The 22,629-nt window shown below is 36.8% G+C and overlaps 1 protein-coding gene across 13 annotated transcripts in view; it reads right to left on the bottom strand.

The window, feature by feature from the left end:
• ARHGAP12 (Rho GTPase activating protein 12) overlaps positions 1-22,629 on the bottom strand; it is a 78,204-nt gene that overhangs the window by 4,154 nt on the left and 51,421 nt on the right. For 7 of the 13 annotated variants that reach the window (XM_055707360.1, XM_055707363.1, XM_055707361.1 and 4 more), the window contains 9 exons: positions 22,410-22,535; positions 18,738-18,812; positions 15,896-15,957; positions 14,245-14,326; positions 8,190-8,294; positions 7,752-7,850; positions 5,925-6,033; positions 4,795-4,914; positions 1,827-1,925 (listed from right to left, as the gene is read on the bottom strand). In XM_055707360.1, the coding sequence (XP_055563335.1) occupies positions 1,827-1,925; positions 4,795-4,914; positions 5,925-6,033; positions 7,752-7,850; positions 8,190-8,294; positions 14,245-14,326; positions 15,896-15,957; positions 18,738-18,812; positions 22,410-22,535 (877 nt within the window). The remainder of the gene's footprint in view (positions 1-1,826; positions 1,926-4,794; positions 4,915-5,924; positions 6,034-7,751; positions 7,851-8,189; positions 8,295-14,244; positions 14,327-15,895; positions 15,958-18,737; positions 18,813-22,409; positions 22,536-22,629) is intronic. The other 6 variants (XM_055707356.1, XM_055707359.1, XM_055707364.1 and 3 more) reach the window with 3 other exon arrangements.

Genomic DNA, 22,629 nt, shown 5'->3' with positions numbered 1-22,629 from the left:
GTTTAAGATGCTCTTGGTGGGTAGGCAGGGAGTATATGGGAGTCTAGCATGCAAGAACAAAGTATTTTGTGGATGTTCAATTTTTTAATGTATGGTTAAGAAATATCAAATCAAGTCATGCATAGCAAGCATCTCAAGTGACCAGGTCTGCATGGAGAAGGAATGATGTGCATGCAAACTCATCACTACCCAACAGCCTAGAAAACTAAAACGGGTAGCCCTTGCCTTTACCGTATTGCACACACAACCAGAAAAGAAGAAAACTGTCTCTTGTGATTGCTACTGCAGTTACTCAGAAGTGATTAGGACGTAAAGAATTTAATTGAAATGCCACTTGAATGCAGCATGTGAGTCAGTGCCATTGAGGGGGTGAGTGTTGCCAGAATACCTGCAAGTCCCTGTAGCTCCTCAAGGAGTTGTCTGATTCAACACAGCACAGTTACCAGCACCATCTGACATATCCCTTTTCCCCATAATCCACTAGTCATTCCTTTACAGAAAGAACTGATTTCAAGTGTATTGGCAGTAGGAAGAAGAGTTGGAGAAGTGGGGAAAAGAAAAAATAAAAGCTGTTCATTTCTGTCAGCTTCCCCTCAGGTACTTAAAAAAGGAAAACTTCACCACTATCTTCACTGTAGTCCTGTCTTTAAAATAGGAAAGAAAGAAAAGAAAAAGAAAAAAAAAAAAAAGAACAAAGCAAAATAACCCCTTTCTCACAAATTGCAGATCACAAATGGAATAAAGCCTGCTGTTACAAGCAAGGTGGCAGTTTGTCAAACTAGAGTAAGGCAGTTAAGGCAGTTATTTTGGAAGCAGTTACTTTTCCCTTCCCAGGCCATAAGATAGCAGCATTGAAAAAGAGGACTACAGGCTGCAACAAAATCCTAAATGAGACTCCCATGGAAGATGCCTCACAATTCACATGTAGTATTCCCCTGTAACACTTACCCTGATTCTCAAGAGAATGTTCTCAGATTAACAGACTGGTATATATTTGAACGATGATTATGGAGATTCCATAATCCCCCCTCAGTCATCTTTTCCAAGAGATAGGGCAATGACAACAGCAAGAAACAAGCAAGAAAACAGCACAGACTACAGCCAAGTCAAGAGTCACAACCAATATACTTTCAACAAAAACGTGTAAAGTCTTTTACATCAGGCAAACCAGAAGGGCACATGTCACTTTCAAATGTGTAATTTTCTAAGGTATTAGGTAGGAAAGACTTATTCTCAATGAAAGGAAACAAAACCTGAGTCAGTACGTGGCTGCTATTAGTCTCCAAAATTGCATAAAACGTCACTGAGCAGCCAGTGTAACTGGCTGAAGGGCACCAAACGGATAGACTTGTCTTCTGGCAGTCAACACATATACAGAGCAGGAACACAACTTTTTCCTCAAGTTTGTTTCAAGGAAGTTTTAATATAAATTACTGTTAGCATGCTTAATTCCAAAAATGCATGGTTGCATTTTGATGATCTCCCTCTTTTCATCTGAAAAACAACTTGATGAGCTGTGCTCTTCTAGTACTTCTTGTCATCCCTCTTTTCTTAGAGGCCTTGTTACCAGATGGCTGTCCTGCCTTCTCCTCAGCTTGAAATATACTGAAGCAGATCAAATTCTCAGATATAAGATTTCCTCCCTTCTCCCCATTTTGGATCCCACCGACCTCCCCCCACTCTTGAAAACTCATTGCTAACTCCAGATACAAATTTCAGATTTTTTTTCCCCAAGTAAAACTACAGCATTTTAAGGATTAAAACTTTCAAAATTAGATCGTGTGGTGAGCAAGAGAGATTTGGAAACAAAAAAACTTCAACCATACCATGTTCCTCAACATGCTCAATGCACAGCTTCACGAACTTTGGCACCGTGCTGTTTTCTCTTTGACACAAGCTGGTGAGATTGGAACCAAACACTTGATCTGGAACCAAGTAAAGAGACTGATTTACAGTGGAACAGGACTCAAGTGACAGAACTAGTTCAGGTTAAAACAAACCTCTACAAAGGGCAAAGACTACTGGATACAATTGTCGCAGTATTAGAGTGAAAATAGAAGAGTTTTTGAGAAGAGCTCTCAGCAGCTCCCAGCAAGAAAAAGCACCAGTAAGAGTGTCAGCAGTCACATAATCATGAGTGAGTAAATAACTTTTGCTACTGAAATAATTTTAATCCACCAGGAGACATCTGTTAAAGTGATACAGACATTACTGTAATGAGAAATCTTGCAGATTTAAAGATACTGTTGTATTCCATTCCTGTTCTGAATTCAAAATACATTTATTGTAATCTATGTTAAAAATCTGAACGGAGATAATGAAGTTGAACCAAAGTGAAAGTTTTTGGCATTGCTTAGGGGAAAAGCCTACAAAATTTCATCTTTCACTGCACCTACTGTTTAACCCAGCATTATGCATCAGTTCAGTGTAGAGTCTTTAACTTCTAACACGAATTTGTAAATGACAGAACTTTATCACAGAGCTCTGAATGGATGCTAGTATGACTATGCATAGGAAACTTGGCTGCAAGGCTGGATTCTAAACACAGATATTTATGGGCAAAGGTAACTTGAGTCTTGTTTCCAAAAACTACACAATCCAGGGGGGAGTGTTTTCCATCATAAACTGGAGCAAAAATTAAAATCAGCTTGGGCAGAGAACAGAGTCTTGCAATGTCTCAGTGTATTTCAGCAACATGGTAACTCTTGTTCAGATTATGTTATCGCCAAAATCTGTCAGACCCGTTTCTATGGTTTTCATCAAAGATGCCCAAAAAATGGGTGGCTTCCCCTGTTCAGATGCATGAGACTGAAACACGGTCTTGAGATAGAGAAGCAAAGCTCATACTCTAAAAGGGAAGAAAGTTTTGGGTTTGTTTGTTGGGTGGTTGTTTTTTTTTTATCTGTTGAATAAGTAAGTGGCTGCCTTTGCAGCATCTAGATGATCTTACTTCAGAGCTTATGCAAGAGAGAAACTTCTCTTGCATTTGCATCATGCATGGCATGTAGGCCATTTTTCATGTTTAGTAATTTATGTAGATCCATTAACAACACTTGCATCTGACTACCGCTTTGGGAAATCCAAACAGCACACCAAACCAATTATGCAGTATGAAAACTGGCATATAATGGTATTATTAGCCATACATGTATAAGGCTATTGACCCAAAAAAACTCAGTCCTGCTGCTGCTACTCACACAGCCAGCTGTATAAGCAGAATCAGTAGCAAGGGACTGAAAAAGCACACGCAGTAGAAAGCCAGGCTAGCATGCAGCTGTAGCAGGTAAAGCAATGCAGATTAGGTAGCACAGGAAAATGCTAGCACGTAACAAACTGATTTGCCAGAATTGCCTCTGACTTTAATTTTCACATATACAGGAATCTTATTTCTTACTCTCATCTTGAAGAAACTTTTGTAATTTTTTTCCACGTAACAAAAGTTTAGCACAGTTACTTCTCCACTTAGTGCATGCTGTTTCAAGTGTGTTTTTTCTGGAAGTTTTCATTATTTTTTCTGTTCAAAGTGAGTTTGCCAAGTTTTTCTGTTTACTAAGCTTGTTCTGTAGCAGCCACAAAAGTACACTGGGCTTTTAAATAAAGACTTGTGTATTTTTCATTCATACAGTAAATGTAACACTGTACAGTGCAGATCCAACTTTAAAAATTTATACCATGCTTTTAAATAAAAACAAACTCTTCATTCCTTAACGTCTTTATTAAGAATCCAATCATCAGCATGCATGCGTACAAATTAAACTTGGCTTAGCATTCACTGTTGCTAATGTCAGAAGTTACGTTACTGAGCCATGACACGAATACTACGCTGTAAAGCAGAGCAAACGTCAAAGTCTGGGAATAATGCTTCTTTATCCCAAACAAAAATTCCATAATTTACAGTTAAATTATATTTGCAGATACATAAGTATATCAAATGCTACACGCAACAGAAGCACACCTGTTAAAGTATGTAGTTAGGCAAATCACATTAGGATTTGGTCTGACATTTGCCTACCCATACGCTATTTTGACCCTAGTAGAGCACCACCTACAAGTTCAGCTAAAGCATACAAATAAATAGTTTTACAGTGAGTACCAAGTCAATAATTTACACAAACACATTAACTTAAACCTGTGCAAATACTGCTCTCAGTTTCTACAAGTGTGACAAATGGAAATCAATTCTTTCATAAGTTTGATTCAAGAACATCTGTAAGACTCAGTCTGTGACACATTAAAAAAATGTATACATTCAGAAAAGGTTAGAGAAAAAAGATGTTTGTTAAGATTCCTTTAGCCTCATCCTGGTTTGTGTAAAGTATTTAATTTCTTACGAGACAGCAGATGATTGTCTAGTTCCAGTCAGGCTAAACACCCTTGTGAAACAGATGAGCATATACATTCAGATTTGCACCCCAAGGACTTTCCTTTCCCTTGTTGCAGAAATGATTACCAGCTATCTGAAGTTTCCAGCTCAAAACAGCAAACCGAACGGACTCTCTAGCTAAGAGGTAATCCAAGTCCAAAGAGGCCCCTGGGCCCTCAATTTTCACTGCAGTTTTGCCAGTAAACGAGCTGAAGGACAGGACATCCTCCATGAAGTTTAGTAGCCAGTAGTAGTGCTCAGAATTACAATCAATCACCAGTTCCACTATAACCACTATACATCCAAGATTTCTGTAAAACCAGCTATATACATGTGGTTTACTCTAAAAGTAGACCATTTTAACCCCATTCTACATGAGCTACTAATTTCAGCTTTTCAAACTATTTCCCTTTTTAAAAAGGTTCATTTACCCTTAATGTAGCCTTTTTCACGGACAGCTTGTAATGTAGGGCGCCGTGTAAGAAACTTCTTGAGCTTCGTTTTGGTCTTTTTCTGATCTGTGGAATCTATATTGCTAGGTGCTTTCACTGCTGGAAAGATAAATGTATTTAGCATGAATACCCACAGAACAAACTGCATTTATCTGCCAAGGAACCAACGTTTAAAAAAAAAAACAAAACCCAAAAGTTAAGCTCAAAACCACATAAAAAGCCTATTCAAATCTGTAAAGCATCCACATTTTTTTTAACTTTCTGGAACTCCTTATACATAACATTCATTTTTCAAGCCACGAAGAGACAACTCTGTCACAAAAAAACTTGTGTTGTCCGTGAAACTAAGTGTTAGCTCACATACAGAATTAATGTGGAATTTAAAAAAAAAAAATATAGCTGTGTTTCAAAATGGGTCTTGCTTTTCATCAAGTTAACTATTTAAAAAAAAAAAAAAAAAGTGCTTTCCTGCAAATTACATATAAAGCCTGGAAGTAAAGGACATTCAATAGTCCAATAAATATATTTCTGTGCATAGGAAGACATTTCTGCAGCTAAAAGAAATTCAGCTCCGAAAGTCTGAAGTTGCACTTAAAACTGTTTAATTTCTCTGAACAAGCCAATATATCATTAGCAACTTAGTGAAATTCCAGTTTAATAGTGCAAAAATTTACAGATGCTGTATCCACAGACAAAAAACAAGTAAAACAATTCTAATCAGTTTTGAACGTGTAAAAGGACAAAAGGATTCTTATTCAAAACAATTTCTAAAAGTCAGAGAAAACAAACACGTAATTACTTCTGTGCATTTGACACCACCTTTCAAACAATCCACCACTGCCTATTTTCTTCTATTTTTCATGTGTCAGCAGGAGCTAGACACATTTGGTACTTTTTTTTTTCCCCAGTAAGATTAGTAAAACATGGAAGTAAATCTACTAACTGGCACCAAGATGTAGAACGAACTACATAAAGCCCGTTTCCAAACTTGGAGTAGTTGCATTTCTAGCTACCCTTTTGAATTCTTTTCTATTTACACATAAAACTGAAGATGCAAAAAATGATAATTGGCATTGCTAAAATCAATTAATGGAAAATTTTCAACTCACAACGAAGTTTCTTAGAGTCTTTATTCTCCTTCTCTTTTTCTTTGTCTTGTTTTTCCACCCCAGGGGAATCTGGTACATCCTCTTCTAATGCTTCATCAGGCTCTACTACCTATTAGAGTTAAGAAGATACACAGCGATCAGTTTACCAAATCATAGAACATAGTATTAACAAACATTTCCTGTAGACAATTCTACAATATACATTTTTTTCCCCTGTAATAATATTCAGTTGGTTCTTTCCTGAACTCTACATACTAAAAATACATTCAGAAATGATACCATTCTCACTGGCAGACTGAATAAGTTTGAGAAACACCATTTGATCTAAGACCCAGTAAGGTTCGCTGAACACTGAACAAACAGCCTTTCATGATGACACTTCATTACATCAACCAATAGATTATTTTTTTTTTTTTTCCTTCAAATCCATTAGACAAACATCAGCTGTTTCACCGTCACCTAGAATCTAGGTTGTATTATGGAACAAGCCTGATCTAATAACTTGGAAATTTCTGTACGTAAAGAAAAAAGAGCAGCTACATACTTCACAGATAGCTATGCCTGAAGGAGCAGAAAGACCAGCACCTAATCTGTACCTTATTTTGAGGAAGGTCTCATCACACTAGAACTAGCAACTCTGACCTGGGGAAGAGATTCACAGCTACTATGACCACATGAAGTTCCCAGAATTAAAAGTTTGCTACAGATCTGATGGATTTTTGTTCCAAAGCTTGAGTGCTCCGAATTATCAGGTAGTCTAAAAATATACTCTTTGAACCTTTTTCCTTTGTAATCTTAGGTCTCTTGGCTACCAGCAGTAACACATCATTATTTCCTCCAGAGTGCTGATAAAGTCTCCCTATTCCACCATTCACTTTCTCAACTTCACATGTAACACCTCGCTCTCATCTCAGCCTTTCCATCTTCGTTTCTATTTAAACAAAGAAGTGGCCTCAGTTGCATGACATGGGGCAGACAGGAGAAGGGTATCACTGAGTGACTGCCCTGCCTGGTTATTAAGGGTCACGTCATGACATTTTATACCAGGAGACAGCAGAAGATAGAAGCCTTAACCACTCAAAAACTAAGCCGTTCACACTAGTCTGCTGCGTTTGGGTGGAAAACACCATCAGAGCTAAGGGAAATGAAGGCCTCTGACACTGACAGCAACATAAATGCAGCTTATGGGCAGCAGCCAGGCTTGTAACTATAAAATCTAAGAATACACATGAGGTCAACTCAATATGAGATAAATATTTTCTCACAATATCTCCTCCAACCTCTTCTGAATTCAAAGATGCTAAATCTTGTTTGGCAATATCAAGACCAAATGCTTGATCACTTTTCTGTTGATTAAATAGTTGCTGTTAACGCTGTCTGATAAAGAAGAGGTAACACAGTACGTTGCCAGGGCTTTTCATTTGCATTTTAGTCCAGCCTTGGTAAGTGAACAGCAGTATCAAATGCTGATTAATGTATGTCACGAAGTACCCCCTTGGCCATCCCTCCCCCCTTTACTCACTCTCTACCAGAAACCTTCAGGTCACTGAGACAGAACAAGTATTTGGCCACAGAAGGAAGCTCATTTTTGAGCTGGAGGTCAGCCCACATGTCCTAGTTCTTAATCCAGTGGACCATCCTTCTTCCTTTGCCACTATTAATTATATTTCACTTGTCACCACCAGGAACTGCCATATCCTCAACCTCCTGCCCACACAAGAAAATATGGAAGTGAAGATGTACATGCAGCGCTAGGAGTCGCTACATGAATTATTTTACTAAATAACATTACCTTGAAAATAGAGCCTTCACAATTCAAACACATACCTGATTGTTGATGGTACAGTTAAGAACTTCATACCATTCATTAATAAAGCTGTCATTATCTGACTGAATTAAGAGCTCAGTTCCTTGGCGGGTTTTTAGCTTTAAAGAAATAAAACCAGATAGCATAAGAATTGATAAACACACTAGAATTCAGAAGTGAAATTACCTATATAAAATTAAACTTCTCCTGGGCATAACATTTAGATAATACATAACCACTCAAGAACAATTACCAGGGTAAACAGTAAATAAGTCTACTTAAAAACATACCCCATACAGACATTACAAATGGACATTTCTTGCAGGTAGTGAGACATGTCTACATTTGAACAGGAAAAAACGTAGAAAACTCAAAGTTTTTGATTTTAAGTTTAGAAAAAAAATATTAAGTTATTAATCAAATTAGATATAATTCTGCATTTCAATAAAATAATTCACCTCAATAACATTCTTTTTGCTGGATTTGTCCTTTGAGGCCCGGTGAATCAATGCCCCTTTGAGATCCACTGTAAATTCTGGCTTAGACTGATTGACACCAAACTTCTGGAAAAAAAGGAACAATGATGACAAACTTCAAAACAAATTCCTAGTAGGTACACAGTCTTGCAATCCTCTAAATACATTACTTACGGTCTATAAAAATTAACCCAAATACAGCACTTTGCCACAGATCAACAGGCATGAAGCTAGGAAAATAAAACCTGAACAAAATCCACACACAAAACACTCTTTTAAGTGTGCCTATTAAAAGCTGCTCAGCTTAAAGCCCTTAAAATGGCCTAACTTTAAATGCCAACCAGATCCCAGCAGAGCTTTTTTTCTTATCACAAATGGTAGAAGTCCATACAGCATTTGATTGTAGCTTTATTCTAGTTAATAGTCCTAAGCTTTAAAAAAAAAAAAAAAGACTAATAAGTAAAAGAACAAAAACCCATAAAACAAAACAAGAAAAAACACATTCTGTCAGTTAATCAATGGTTGTATATAAAACCAAAAGTCAGATCAGAAATAGTGGCTTTCCTAGATAGGAATCACATCTCTCCTGCACTGAAAGAGCACTTTCAGTTTTTACATTTTCATAATGTATGTGTGTGCATTTATATATATATATATATATATAAATATATAAAATGTATCTATGTATACACACACATCCGACAATGCTTTTCACCTTTTTGCGTATTTTTCGATAGTGTTTCTTTTGCAATACTGAAAGCATATCCTTGCAAGTAAACAGAACTCAAATTTCACTGTCTAGCTACTAAACAAAGAACAAATAAGTGATTAAAAAAACCCCAAGCATTCAGCCCACAAGTAACTCGTCAAACAATCTGGAGGAAAACATCAGGGAGCTATTTTTACCTACTACTTTTACAATTATACTAGGTATCACAAAATTTCAAAACTAAGTACTTCTACTAGGGTTTCAACTTACACCACATAGCTTTGAAATACTCCTCAAGAAAACCAATTCAGTGAGCCATACAAACAAAAAGCTCTAATTGTGAGTAAAATATGCAAAAACAGAGGAGGGAAAGCTGTAAGTCACTTGGTTGTAGCACAGAAATCTAATGTTGTAGTTCTAGGGGAAGCCTGTAGCATCTGATCCATCAGAAAGGTTTTTTCTATTTCTTTAAAATGTCTTTGATGTGCAAACGCAGCCTGTGTGACAGCTCTGGGGGACATAAGCCCCAGGACAAGCTCCTTGCTGTGAACACAAGCTTCCAGCCTGTACAAGAACAGCCATATATCCAAGGGGAGAAGAAACTGTTCAGAAAACAGAACTAATCTGCTGCTTCTGATTAAATTCCCAGCATGGATGTTAATTAATGCTAATTGTGTATTAGAAAGGCTGTTTACCACTGGAAAACCTCCCCACCTTGAGTACTAACGGCAATTAACTGTTGAATGGAAAGTAGCATCTTAACTTCTTATTTTACTCATGAAATCTTAGAATAGGGGAATATTTCTAATTTACCCAAGGCCAACTAGCATTTATAAAAAAAAAAACCAACAAAAACAAAACACCAACACCTTCCATTTTCTAACTTAATTCTCAGATACCTCATCCACGAACACTTCTTATTAATTACAGTAGAGCTTTTGAGAGAGCCTCTGCCTCAGCAGTCGAGTCCACAGGAACACTCTCTGGGCTCCTGCAGCTGTGGGCAGCTGTGAGACAACTATCTGTTTAAGAGATTCACCTAACTGTTTCACATACAACCAAAGTGCCCCAGCCACACACTTCCTGACAGCCCAGACCAATCCTGCTGTGTGTAGGTGGAAAGAAACCACACAAAACAACCAATTTACAGAGTCTGGCACTGGACAGAGGAGGAGACTACTGCCAAAGTCCTCTGCAGGATTCATTAAAAACACCACCTAGATGATGCTGAGAAGCACAGGAGATGACCTGCTGCAGGTGAAATCAACAAATGACAACAAAAAACCCCCGTAACAGTCACTGCTGTTTGGACCAAAAGCAAAGTTCTTCAATACATTAGCTTGCTGAACTCCCCACCTAACAGACCACAGTACTACCTCAAACACTTCTGCACTCTACCCATCTTTTTGGCCCGACTCCCTTCAGCACAGAACAAGCCAAAATGTAGAAGCTAGATTTCTCAGAGGGGAAAAAAAAAGTCTTGCCCTGCTCCTTCACACAAGCAGTGCCCAGAAACTCCTGTGTGAGATCCAAGGACGAGGAAATCCATGCAAACAATCAAGCCTCTCTGCAAAGCTCCTCCAACATACAAATATACTATATACTCATCACAAGTTTGATTTCTTTATTCAAGGAAACTTTAAGTTTAGGGTGCAGGCTCTTGCTGTCAAGGTTCTTTTCTGCTCCTTGGTGTATGACAATGAGACGCCAGCAGCCACTTCCCTCTCCTTGAAAGCTTCCAGAAGCAAGTCCTGTACAGGGCCGCACAGATGCCCCGCATACAAAGATTAGCTAAAGGTAATCAAACCATCCTGGAGCAAGTAGGTTCTGTTGAGAGCATGAAAAAGAAAATCTTTCTCTTTAGCATCTACTGCCACCTAGATATAAAGTCTGCTTTCCTAGAATAGAGTGCACTGCCAAGTCAGCACCAGCCAGGATAAATTCAGCTCTTACTGAGGAGACACCTTATTCTTATTGCATTTCTCTTCTGAGCTAGCTGGGAAGTTCGGAAAGGGCCACAGTGAGAGACAGAAATGGGGAGAGGTCTATACGTGGTGCTGCCAGCTGCCCTAGAGACACTTCTGACAGCTTTTTTTTTTTTTTTTTGAGGGGGTGAAGAAAAAAAAAAAAGTCATGGGATGTGCTTATACTAGTTATATGGCAGAGAACACTTACACTTTTTGGAAAGAATGGGGGGGGGGGGGGGTTGGCTTTAGACAGTAGATACTGTATAGCTTCAAGACTGCCTTGAAGGTGTGTGCTGACATCAATAAATAGAAAGCTTTTTCAGTCTTTTCAGGAGTTTTCTCCAAGTCCTGGAAGCCTCTGCAGGACAAGCCATGCAGTTTGTATTATGATATGTTCCAGCATTGCTTTTAATGTCTTCAGCATAAGATTTTTTTCCATGAAAGCTTTAGCTTGATTCTGATAACAGTGTTGAGAAAGTGATATTAAAAACCAATTATACAACCACTCAAGCCTGTTTGTTTCTTCTAACATTAGTATCGTTACCTAAATTCCTTCTCATCCAGCTTGAGCAACAAGCTATCGTGTTAGCTACCAAATGTTTTATCAGTTTCTGATAAGCAGCACTTCTAAACATGACTTAACTACAAATGCTTAAATTTTTATAGAGTACTACAAATCTTCATCAGCTTTATATATGTGGCATACAGCCAGAACATCCTTGAGCTTTCTGCCTTTCAGCTTTTTACAGATAAAATTTACATTTTTGAGTATTTCAATTATAGCTAGAATTAACCAACATGTACATCATTGTATCAAAGGCACCTTACAAACATCCCGCATTAGTTGTGTTAAAGAATTAGACATAAAATATCTGTTAAAAAACTGACCATATCATGCTGTTTATTAGTCAAGATACTAGTGGTTCAAGTAGTAAGCAAATCTGGGTTTATCGTTCTGGCACTAATGAACCAGATACTTTTTCTACTTTGTTCCATTAGAACAATTACAGGATTATTACAATACACGTGTGTTAATTAGCACCTTGAATGACTCAGAAAACAGCAAACAGGATACACAAGGTGTTATATGAAGTGACAATACATAAACCTTGGAAAAATTCAAATTTACTTTCAAGATTAGTGGCTAATAGCCTTACAGTAACAAGAAACATGCAACAAGAACACATACAGTGACAGCTGAAACTTGGTCAGAGTTTACATAGGTGACAGCAGGTCGACGACTGAGAGCATTTTTCCAAGAAGAAAGCAGTGAGAGCAGAAGCTCAGGAACTGAGCTCCCTTGGCAAAATGACTTGAGAAAAAGAAAAGTGATGAAGTCATAAAATAATGCACAAAAAAAGAAGATATGGTTACATCAATCACTTGACGAATGCTCAACAAATATTCTTCTCATAAGAGGAGGAAGAATTGTTATTATCGTATGTCAAACTGTTAGATTTGACTTCACCTTATTAAAATAGTGACAGATCAAAGTTTGAGAGGTGAGGAGGAATTTTTAACACCCTAAAAGTATTTCCTACACAGTGCAAAAGGAGCATGTGGTGAGTATTTAATTACATATTTACAAAGCCAACTGCGAGTATGCAGGTGTACAACACAAAGTTCTTGAAACAGATTCTCCCTTAATATTTCCAGCTCTACTTTATTCTGTTCATGCTGTTTGACACTGATGTTGCTGACCCTACTTCCAATACTTGACAGTACACATACCTGACAGTGTCACACAGAAATATTGTGACTATGATACTTTTGCTCCACTTATATTATCATAAGGATTTATGCCTTTCCCCCCCCCCCCCCCCCCCCCAATGACTGTATGTGGAAGGTATAACACAACTTACTCTAGTATCCCTAAGCAATAAGCAGAGTTGCATGATTATCTTTTATGGGCAATTCATTTGGGCACACATTCATTCATAATATTATCATATATTCCTAACTAATATCTTAGTTTAGCACTGTGTGTCTTAATGATATCAACTATAGTGAAAATAATTTTTTTGATCTACAGCTACGTTTACATTAAGAGCATTAGTAGCTGTAATTGAGTTTTTGGAACTTCATTATTTACTCAGGCAAAAATGTTTTACTTTCCAAACATGCATCTTTATACCTATAGAACTAAATACTTTTTGGATCCTTAGCTGTAAAAGTAAATTGCAGAAGTCACTGAGTCCACTTATCAGACAGCATAGTTTATCTTATCTCATGTTATTACTCTTTATTCTTTTTCCTTCCCTTCTCTTTTCCTTCTGCTCGACCATCTTACCCAACTTTACTGTTTCCATTCCCTTCTACCCTAAATGTGATTTATTCATCCTCACCCCTGTTTTTCCAGCCACCCCTTCTACAGGAACAGAAGGGCAAAAAAAAATGTATTTACAGCTCTGAAACAAACTCAATGCTTTAGAAAAGAATTGTCAATACCAATTTGCTACCCAAAAAGCAGCACATCAGAAGAAAGTGAGCCAAGCAGAAAGATCAGCAAAGCACAGAAAGATAGCACATATCTTTGAGATGCAGTTTGCTGGAATTCACATGATAATACACTGGAATAATGGAATACTGAACGTGACCTCTATTTAGTTATTATAGGAGATCCACACAGTTTAATGTCAGACCTCCAAAAGTAGGTAAGCAAACCACAGATAAAGAACTATTTCTATACCTATTAATGCAGGAATGCAGCTGGACAAATATAGCAAATTTAATTACAGTGCTAGTAAACTAGAGGTGATATAAAAATTGAATAATCATCATCTTCAATTTGATGTTTCTCTTTAGGTCTTCATCAGACATCAAAATAGATACGAATACTTGTCATGCACTATGCACATTTAAAACAAAATATGGTATCTAGCAAGGCAAAGACTAAGAGATAAGGCAACAATACTATTCATTATTCAAATAGTCCAACACAACAAGCCAAGTGTCAGACTATTTTATTACATGTATCACATTCAAAGCTACCTGGTGTTTATGAAAAAATATCCAAGAACAGTCAAACAAACTGCTTAGGCAAACACATTAGCTAGAAACACAAAAATACTTGGTGTGGAGCAAAAACTTCAAGCTTACAGGCAACTGAATAACTCTTTATCAGTTTCTTACATATCAAGCATAAAAACTTTTCCGAAATATAGCAAGTACAACTGGTTTTCTTCTCATTCTACACCATAACTGTTACATGAAACTATTTTCCTGCTAACTTACACAGTTACTTTTTCTAAATTATGCATGCATATTGGTATTTAAAAGCCCTACAAATAAGAGGGCTTAAATTTATTGCACTTTACATGATTAACATTTAAATGAGGATGAGGGTTGTTTCTGATCTTACCCAGCCAGTTCCACTTCCTTGGGTTTTAGTGAACAGCACTGACGAACCTTGTAACACCGCCCATGATGACATCCAATTCTTTCTGTAAATATTTGTAAACAAATATAAGAAATGTATTTTGAAAATAAATATTTAAGCTGTTGATCATTGCTGCCTAGCTGACCTGTATGTTAATATACTTAGCCACATATATTCATTAGTGTCATCAGTAAGTCCTAATTGCTATCATATTTGTAGAAAGAAATATACATTAACAGTCCCAGACTAACCATCAAAGTTTAAATCAAACTAAGCTAATCAGTAGTGGAAGCAGTTCACCAGGAGAAACACCATACAATTATAATTTCAAAGGAGCTAATCTGAAACACTCAGCCTACTCCGTACTTAGTAGATGATGCCAAAGTACTGCATAATTCTGAAACTGACTGATCGCATGTAACTGGGTTGCAAGTGTCCCACGTTTATGTAAAAAACTTATTTACATTACCAAAAAATAGTTGATACACATCTAAAAAAATGGAGAAAAAGAGCAAATGAGTTGTTCCAGATGACTACTTGCTTTTATGCCTAAGTACCTGTCCTCCTGAGGTTAAAAAATACTAAGTCTTGACAAGTCCTGACAATCCATTCCCACTGCCCAAACATGAATTATTACTCAACAGCTCTCAAAGTGATACGATGGCCACATTGCATCTTTCTGTACAGCAGTGCAGTAATTCAGATCGATGGTTCCAATAGATACAACATAAACGGGAGTCTGCCGTACCAGCAGCAGCTTATATAAGCCACTGTCCGCCCTTTCCTACCAAGCTTTTAGGAACATTTGGTCTGAGGAACCAAACTGCGGGTCAGATGTGCTGCCCAGCTGCACTCTAGGTCAGGGTGGCTTGAATATCAGCTGGGTGCTGACTTTAATCCTCAGAAAAAGTATGCTTCATGTATCAAAAGTCCAGGAAACACTGTACTAGATGTAACATAGTATTAGACCTAAAAGATTAAATTTAAAAAAGTAAACCTAAATTAAATCTGAGGATGTGCCACACTTACGCAGCTATTTAACACTGACTCTTTGCAAAACACCAGAAATGTTAGACAGTTTTACGTGATTACACATTATGATTTATAATGTAAATGCCTGCCTGTGAAGCACAGAAAGGAAGTTAGAAATTAGGTCATTCATCACCTACAGGGAGACCAACGCTGGGCAACACATTGTGCTTCAAACCTTTCATGAGAGTGAAGAAAGAATTAGGAAGCACATGACATGTACTCTTGGAAATAAAAGGAGACAAAATGAAAGACTGAAAGCACCTCATGCCAATTCTGTTCAACAAACAAGACAGGCTATATATAACCTATACAGATTTTTCTATTAAATAAATAAATAAATCCCATTTTATAAAGCTGTTTCATCAGTACACCTTCATGAAATCACTGCCCTGGGTGGAGCCCTGGCTCTCTGAAATCCATTACCTTTAGCTCACTGGGACACATACTTTGTGTTAAGGAAACACGTCCTACAGGATAACCTCTAAGGCAAATCCAGACAAAAAGAAAGAAACTGCAAAAACCTGTATGCTGTCCTAATATCAAAGTCAGATACCTTACACAAACCCTTATGCACATGTAATTCTAGAAGTCCAAGACTTACCGAACTTTCTTCCCATTTTCTGTAATTTTTGTCACATTCAATAACCCATACTTCTCTTGACCCTGTAAGAGAGAGTAAGACATAACTAATATAAAAGAAAATCTGCTTTAATTGCCATCACAGCATTGAATTCAATCCCCAAAATAATCAATTTCTGGCAATATGCCATCTTTGCCCATATTATAAATTCAAGAAACTGTCATTAAGTATACTTAAATATGCAGAGATCAGCAAAAATCAAAATTCCTCTGGGAAAGTACTCATCACCATTCAAAGGGTAAAAAGCTTTCCTTCAAGGCCGAGGTTCTTCGTACAAGCCAAACCAAGTCATCTGTGGTACTAGGCAGTGGAAATTTTAAACATAAATTTATAACCATTTGTGTAATAGCACATTTGTGTTTGTGTCCTTTACTAAAGAAGCAGATGGCTGACAAACAAACAGCCTAAGTTCTCTCACAAAATTCTTCCAAGTTATTTTAACGTAATTGCGTATTTTAAATAAAACATGGTTGAAATGCATAAAAATATTAACATACTCATTTTAAAAACAGATGAGTGAAACATTTCTTTGATGTCCTATTTTTTCCTATCCCCAAGCAAAATATTAGAATTTTAAACTTAGTTACGTCTTGTTGATGAGAATCATTTATATTGGTATGTACAAATTTGGAGATCAGTCAGTGAACACTGGAAAAAGAATACTGCTGAAGAAGGGTATTTGCAAGTTTCAAATATTTGGAGTGAATATTTATAGTTTCTCTGCAAAAATAATAAAATAGAAAGGAATGTTTGAAAAAATACACTAGGATAAGAAGGAAAACCATCAATTTATACCTTTACTGACTCTCAAGATGGCGTGACAAAGTCTATCATTTTCTCCTGTCACCCCAACTTTGCTCTACCAGTGAATGATGCTAAAGGAATGTTAAATTATTTTTTTTAATCAATTCCTTTTCAGTAACAGCTTGTAACAGTTCCTAATTTAAGAACTAAGCTATTAGTTGAAACAATCAACTAGGGAAAGGATCCAAATTAGTTTTATTGTAACAAAAATGTCCTCAATTCTAGATCCAATGAAAATAGAAGATATATTCCATCTTCTATCTCAAATTTAAAGTGCACCATAACTGCAGAATACAATATCAAAGAATTTTTTTGCTGGAATACTGTAACAATGTATTATACCACGTTGTTACACATGGTATAATGTGTATCATTTTCCTGTTTTTCATGAACCTTAACAATTTTACCTACATGTTTCAAGCACAGTACATAAAATATACAAAAAAAAAAAAAAAAAAAAGACATGTTTTCAAGGGTAATACTGTTTAGCTGGTGGTTCAGATGTTACTGCAGTTCAATGGTAGCTGCTACTCCTACTCAGTCTAGTATCTCCATTGGGCTCGAATGCTTTCCCAAGCCGTGTTATATAAATTATCTTCCAAACCTGGTATTTTTAATAGAAGAAATCAGTCACTCCCCACCACCAAAACCTAACCCATTTTTCAGATCACTTGTGTTTGTGATCAGTGCAGACAACCACTAACAGTCCTATGCATTGCACCCTTCTAACAAACCTTTGGCTTTAGTAAGTGGAACAGCCTGTCACCATTTTTCACAGGGACTGTGCAACCCATGGCCACTTTCACAAATAAATTATGGTTTTGATAAATTACTCATGGTGGAACCAGTGGGAATACTCCAAAGAATAATTATTCATAAAAGGTATCACAATGCCCTACTTAGCAGCAACACTAGGGGGTACTAAAGTGAAAATTAATGTAATTGGGGAAAAGGAAGTAGAAAGCAAAGATCAAAACACACAGAAATTCACCAGCTTTCTTTGTAATATTTAAATCCCAGGGCACAACTAAAGAAAATTCAGGTGCTTTTTTTTCTATTATCTAAAGCAGCAGTGAGTTCTTCTACAAAATACAATTTTAATCATTCAAGGTCTAAGCCATATTTGAAGAAGTTAGAATATATGCAGCAATAATTGCTTGTAAGGCTATCAACTATGCTTGCTGAATAAACAATGTTTATTTGATTATGGAAAACTGTTTGAAGAGTTGTAAGAATGGATTAGCATGAATAAACCAGAGAACCATTCCTCTGCATGCAAAGTAAGAATGAAGCAGAAGTTGTGCCTTTAATGCCCTGAGCTACCTACGGAAATTGATCAGGGCACAAATTTCAGTGCTACTGTAGTACAGTTCCAAAATAAAATAAAAAGATTAAAACTTCATTTGTTAAAAATTTTCCCCACAGTTTAAAAAGCAATGATCAAATTTAAAATATAAAACTGAAGCAAAAAATGTTAAACATTCACAAAGAAGTTAATTTTTCTTCTCAGTAGTTATTCTACTAAATCAAAAAAGACATAGTGCATTTATGCCTGCTCCTCTATGCCTTTTCAGAGAAACTGAAACACAAGTAAAAAATTGGAGATATCAAATATACGAACTATTACTGACTACTGACAGCAAGACATTCTGTGGAGAGGGGGAGTTTGTTTCTGCTTTTACATTCCAAGTTGCTAGATGAGAAGACATGACAGTTGGAGGAAGTAAACAGAGTTCTACATAATTTGACATAATTTCATTCCACTGTGTATTTTTAACTTAATCTCCTATTGTTAAACTGTATTTAAACCAAAAGACATTTGTATTTTTTCTGAAAGCACAGTTGTATGCAATACATTCCTTTTAAAATGTAAAATCTCCAAATAGTTTTATCCCATTATTTTTCTCAATAACAAGCAGGCTTACCCTCAATTCTCTAATCATAAATAACCCAGTTTCTACAACATCTACTTATCTATTTAAACACTTTGCATACTGACTGTGGCTTGATGCTTTGGTGAAGAAGGAGAGGACTCATTTTCAGGAAAACTGGCCTTAGAAGCAGTTGATGATTCCTATAAAATTCAAATAGGCAACATGAGTTACTTTACTATCTTACTTACATTGTAAATCCTTTAATTTTTTTAACCATGAAGGTATTTTCTCTCTCTTTACATACACTCATACATTAAAAAAAAAAAAAGTACTTTTTTAAAGCATTCATGATCTTCTCAGATAGTCATAAACCTTCCTACTAAACAGTGGTCTTATAAGATTTACAGGCAACACTGGAAGTGGGTTAATTAGCACATATCCATTCAAAAAAATGTTAATACATACTGTATCAGCTTAAAGCAAAGCATTCATCCTTATTAAGGGGCAGATTTTTTTGTATGACATTGCTATCAAATTACAAAGCCCATTTATAACACTAACTTATTACAGGGCACCATATAATAAATACCAAGATTTTAAAGAACAGATTATGTCTGTGCGGTTAGTAAATATAGGATTAGTACACTAAGTTGTTCCACATGTAGAAAAGCACACACCAATTTTTTTGAATCATGATCATTAATTTCCTTATAATCATGCACTGAAAATTTCTAGATTGAGGTTTTTTTAAACTAGACATTAACTACGAACCAAAAGAAAGTACTAAATCTCTGAAAGCTAGAAAATTGCCCATGTGGAACAAAAAAAGGCACGTGCTTTTCCTCTGAAGTAATAACTGCTTTGCACAAATATACCACCTGGAAATCTGGTAAGAGTTTCAAATAGAAGAAAAATGTCGCTTGTTCTCTGCTACTGTTAACACATTTCTCCCCCTCACTCTTTTCAATTCTCTTGAAAGCTCTCCCAAATTCACTTTGCTTTTCCAGCATTACATAACACTCTGCACACCCATACTTTAAAATTCACTTGTGAATCTACCTACAGGAGTGGCCCACTAGTTCTTTTAGTAGCATAGTAACAGAGAAGAGTAGCAATCCTAAGAACAGTTTAAGTGTTCCATATTTTCAGATGTCTGGGGTGGGGGGACATGTTCAAATTGAGGAATTCAACATTGTACCTCCCAGGAAGGTATTTTTTCCTCTGCTTACCAAATATTTTAGCTAATGGCTATATACCGATATGTGCCACAGCCAACAAGCAGTTAACAAGTACATTTGATATCTTCAAATCTCATCAGCCACGGCAACTCTTACTTTCACTCTGACACATTTCAAACACTCTTTTGACTGGCCTATTTTCATAGAATTGTGTTGTTTTCCCTGGAAAAAGAAATAAGGAAAATAAAAAGAAAATAGCTTCCCTAGGAGTTATCTGAAAAGCTAACTTGGGGTTGATGTTCTATCCAGACAAATACTAGTTGGTTTAATTTTTGTTTCATTCTGAATTTGAGATAGCTTTCATAGACTGAGCAACTCTGTAACCACAAATACTGGGTTTCTTGTTCCAAACTACTCCCTTTCCACACACTAATTTAAAGGAGAACATATAACAGTGGGCCTGCCAGTGGTAATAAAGCAGGTGCACTAAATAAATTCTGTCTTTCCACAAGACTCTAGTTTATTGCTCCACTACACATTTTCAATTTTCTCAAAGCACTAACACTGTGCTTTATACAACTATGTAGTCTCCTTACCATTAAAACATGCTGCCTGCATGTTTTGAAGCTGTTAAAGGAGCTTTCAGCTATTGATTTAGACTTTACAAATGTTTACAGATATATATACAGTTTCCTTTGGTTAATTCACTAAGCATTTTTACACTTTCATGTTTGCTTCACTAGGTTTAAACATCTTGGTATTTGAAAATTGGGTCTTAAAGGAAAGTAAACAGCTCCACTTACTCTGTGTTTTACAAGAGCTTCTTCATGCAATGCAGCACTAACATAAGGTCACTCCAAAACAGAAGTAAATCTTATGCCAAACAATAATAGGCAAGTCTTCCTTTAAAAGCGAGGCCAAAACTTTTACGCTATTTCAAATGTAATTGTTCATACCTGTGAAGCGTAAACTGCACATGAGGCTAGAAGCATCCACTCAGCTTTTATTTATCAGGACTCCATCTAGGCTGTCTCTCACGCAGTGCCACAACACACTCAGTACAGAAGGATGAGAATGGAGGGGAAAGGAGCAGTAGAGGGACCTCAGAATCGTTCAAGCTAAACTGATGTGTACAGGTGCAAAGTCTCCAGCCAAGCATGGTCCGCTGCCTCCTCAACACCACATATGATATATTCTAAACTGACAGCTCAAAAGCTTAAGATCAAATCCAATAAATGCTATCCTGAGGAACTAAGTCAACTCATGACAAGCCACTCTCCTACACTCCATTTCAACAAGGAAAGCCATTAAAATATACCAGAAACAACAGGTCAAGCAAGTAACATTCTGGGCAGCAGATCCACTTTCATTCTAACTACTATGTTTTGCCCACTGAAGTTTGTCTTTGACATCTGCGATTACACAGGCCCACTTACAGGCTTTTCTCCATACTCCTAAATCTACATTCATTTCATTTTCCCCCTGTATCTTTAGAAAAAGAGAGCTTACAATGCCATTTCCTGACACCTCATTCTGAGTAGCCTGTGCTAAGATTTCAGCATTATGAAGTATTTCAGTTCCCGTGAATCTTGGTATATAGACAGACTGCCACGACGTTACAGAAACCAGCAAGTCACCACCCTGCAATGCCCATTTCCCATTTCAGTTCCTCCCTGCCCAGCTCACATCAACCCTCCTCACCCACAGGCAGAACGTCCCAGCACAAGCAGACAAAAATCAGACCGGAGAGACAGGCAGAGAGAGAGCAAGAGAGGCTCTTTCTCCTTGATGGCCTAAATAGCATCTGCTACTGTACAGCCCAAAACAGACTGTCACAAACATGTCCTAAGAATGGGCAGAAAACAGCTTTTGTTGTTAGTGACCCGCAGCTCTCTTCTGACTAAACACCCAGCTCAGCACTGGACACAATGAAAGCCAAGTGTTTTGGTACTTCCAGTGCCATCCTCTGCCCTTCAGTAACAATATTACAAGCCTGCTGTAACTACATGCAGCTTTTCCTCTTTCCTTAAGATGTTAGTGGAGATCAATGTAACAGTCATTAAAGTGATAAATAAATCCACTACATAATACAAATACTTACATCTTTAAAGGCATAATTTTTACTTTAGCGAATGTGACTTATTCCAATTTTATGAATATTCCTGTTACTCGTCTGCAATTTTTCTAGTGTACTTCTACTTGGTTTTTCCAACAATTAACACATTCAGGTGTGAAATATCACTATACCTTACATTAGAACCTCACCTACATCCACAGTTCTTGAATTCAAACCCTAACTACACTCCACAGCCTAAACTGAATTGGAAGATACCCAGTTATAAGTAAAATGGCTGTACATGCCAAACCCTGAAGCAACACTAGTTAAAACATTTCAATGATAACAAGGAAAAAAGCTACTACTCACAAAGTAACAGCAGCAAAGTTACCAAACAGCCCTTGTTATCACTGGGTGTTATACGTAATGACAACAGAATGTAAGAAAAATGAAATTTCAGAAATTCATGCATACTCCTTTCTGTTAGATTATATTAGATTAAACACTTCAGAAACACATCAGAAACAGTTGGTACTCCAGCATGCTGTTTAACTTGCTCCTACCTTATCGTTGGTGTCCAACACAATTGTGCTGTGTCTCCATTTTGTTAAAACTATTGGTTCTTGTAGCCTCCTGTCCAGACTCCTACTCTTTATTATATCTCTCTGCTGCTGTGGTGAAGCATTATACTAAAGAAGAGAAAAATTGTAAGTAGAATCTAATTCATGGAAACAACACCTGAACATACCATTCGTACAGCTTAACATTGCAAACTTTCAGATT

The sequence above is a fragment of the Falco cherrug genome, chromosome 4 (genome assembly GCF_023634085.1).
Source record: "Falco cherrug isolate bFalChe1 chromosome 4, bFalChe1.pri, whole genome shotgun sequence".
NCBI classification, from domain to species: Eukaryota; Metazoa; Chordata; class Aves; order Falconiformes; family Falconidae; genus Falco; species Falco cherrug.
The sequence above is the reverse complement of the archived record's forward strand: the minus strand, read 5'-3'. Positions and strand labels throughout refer to the sequence as shown.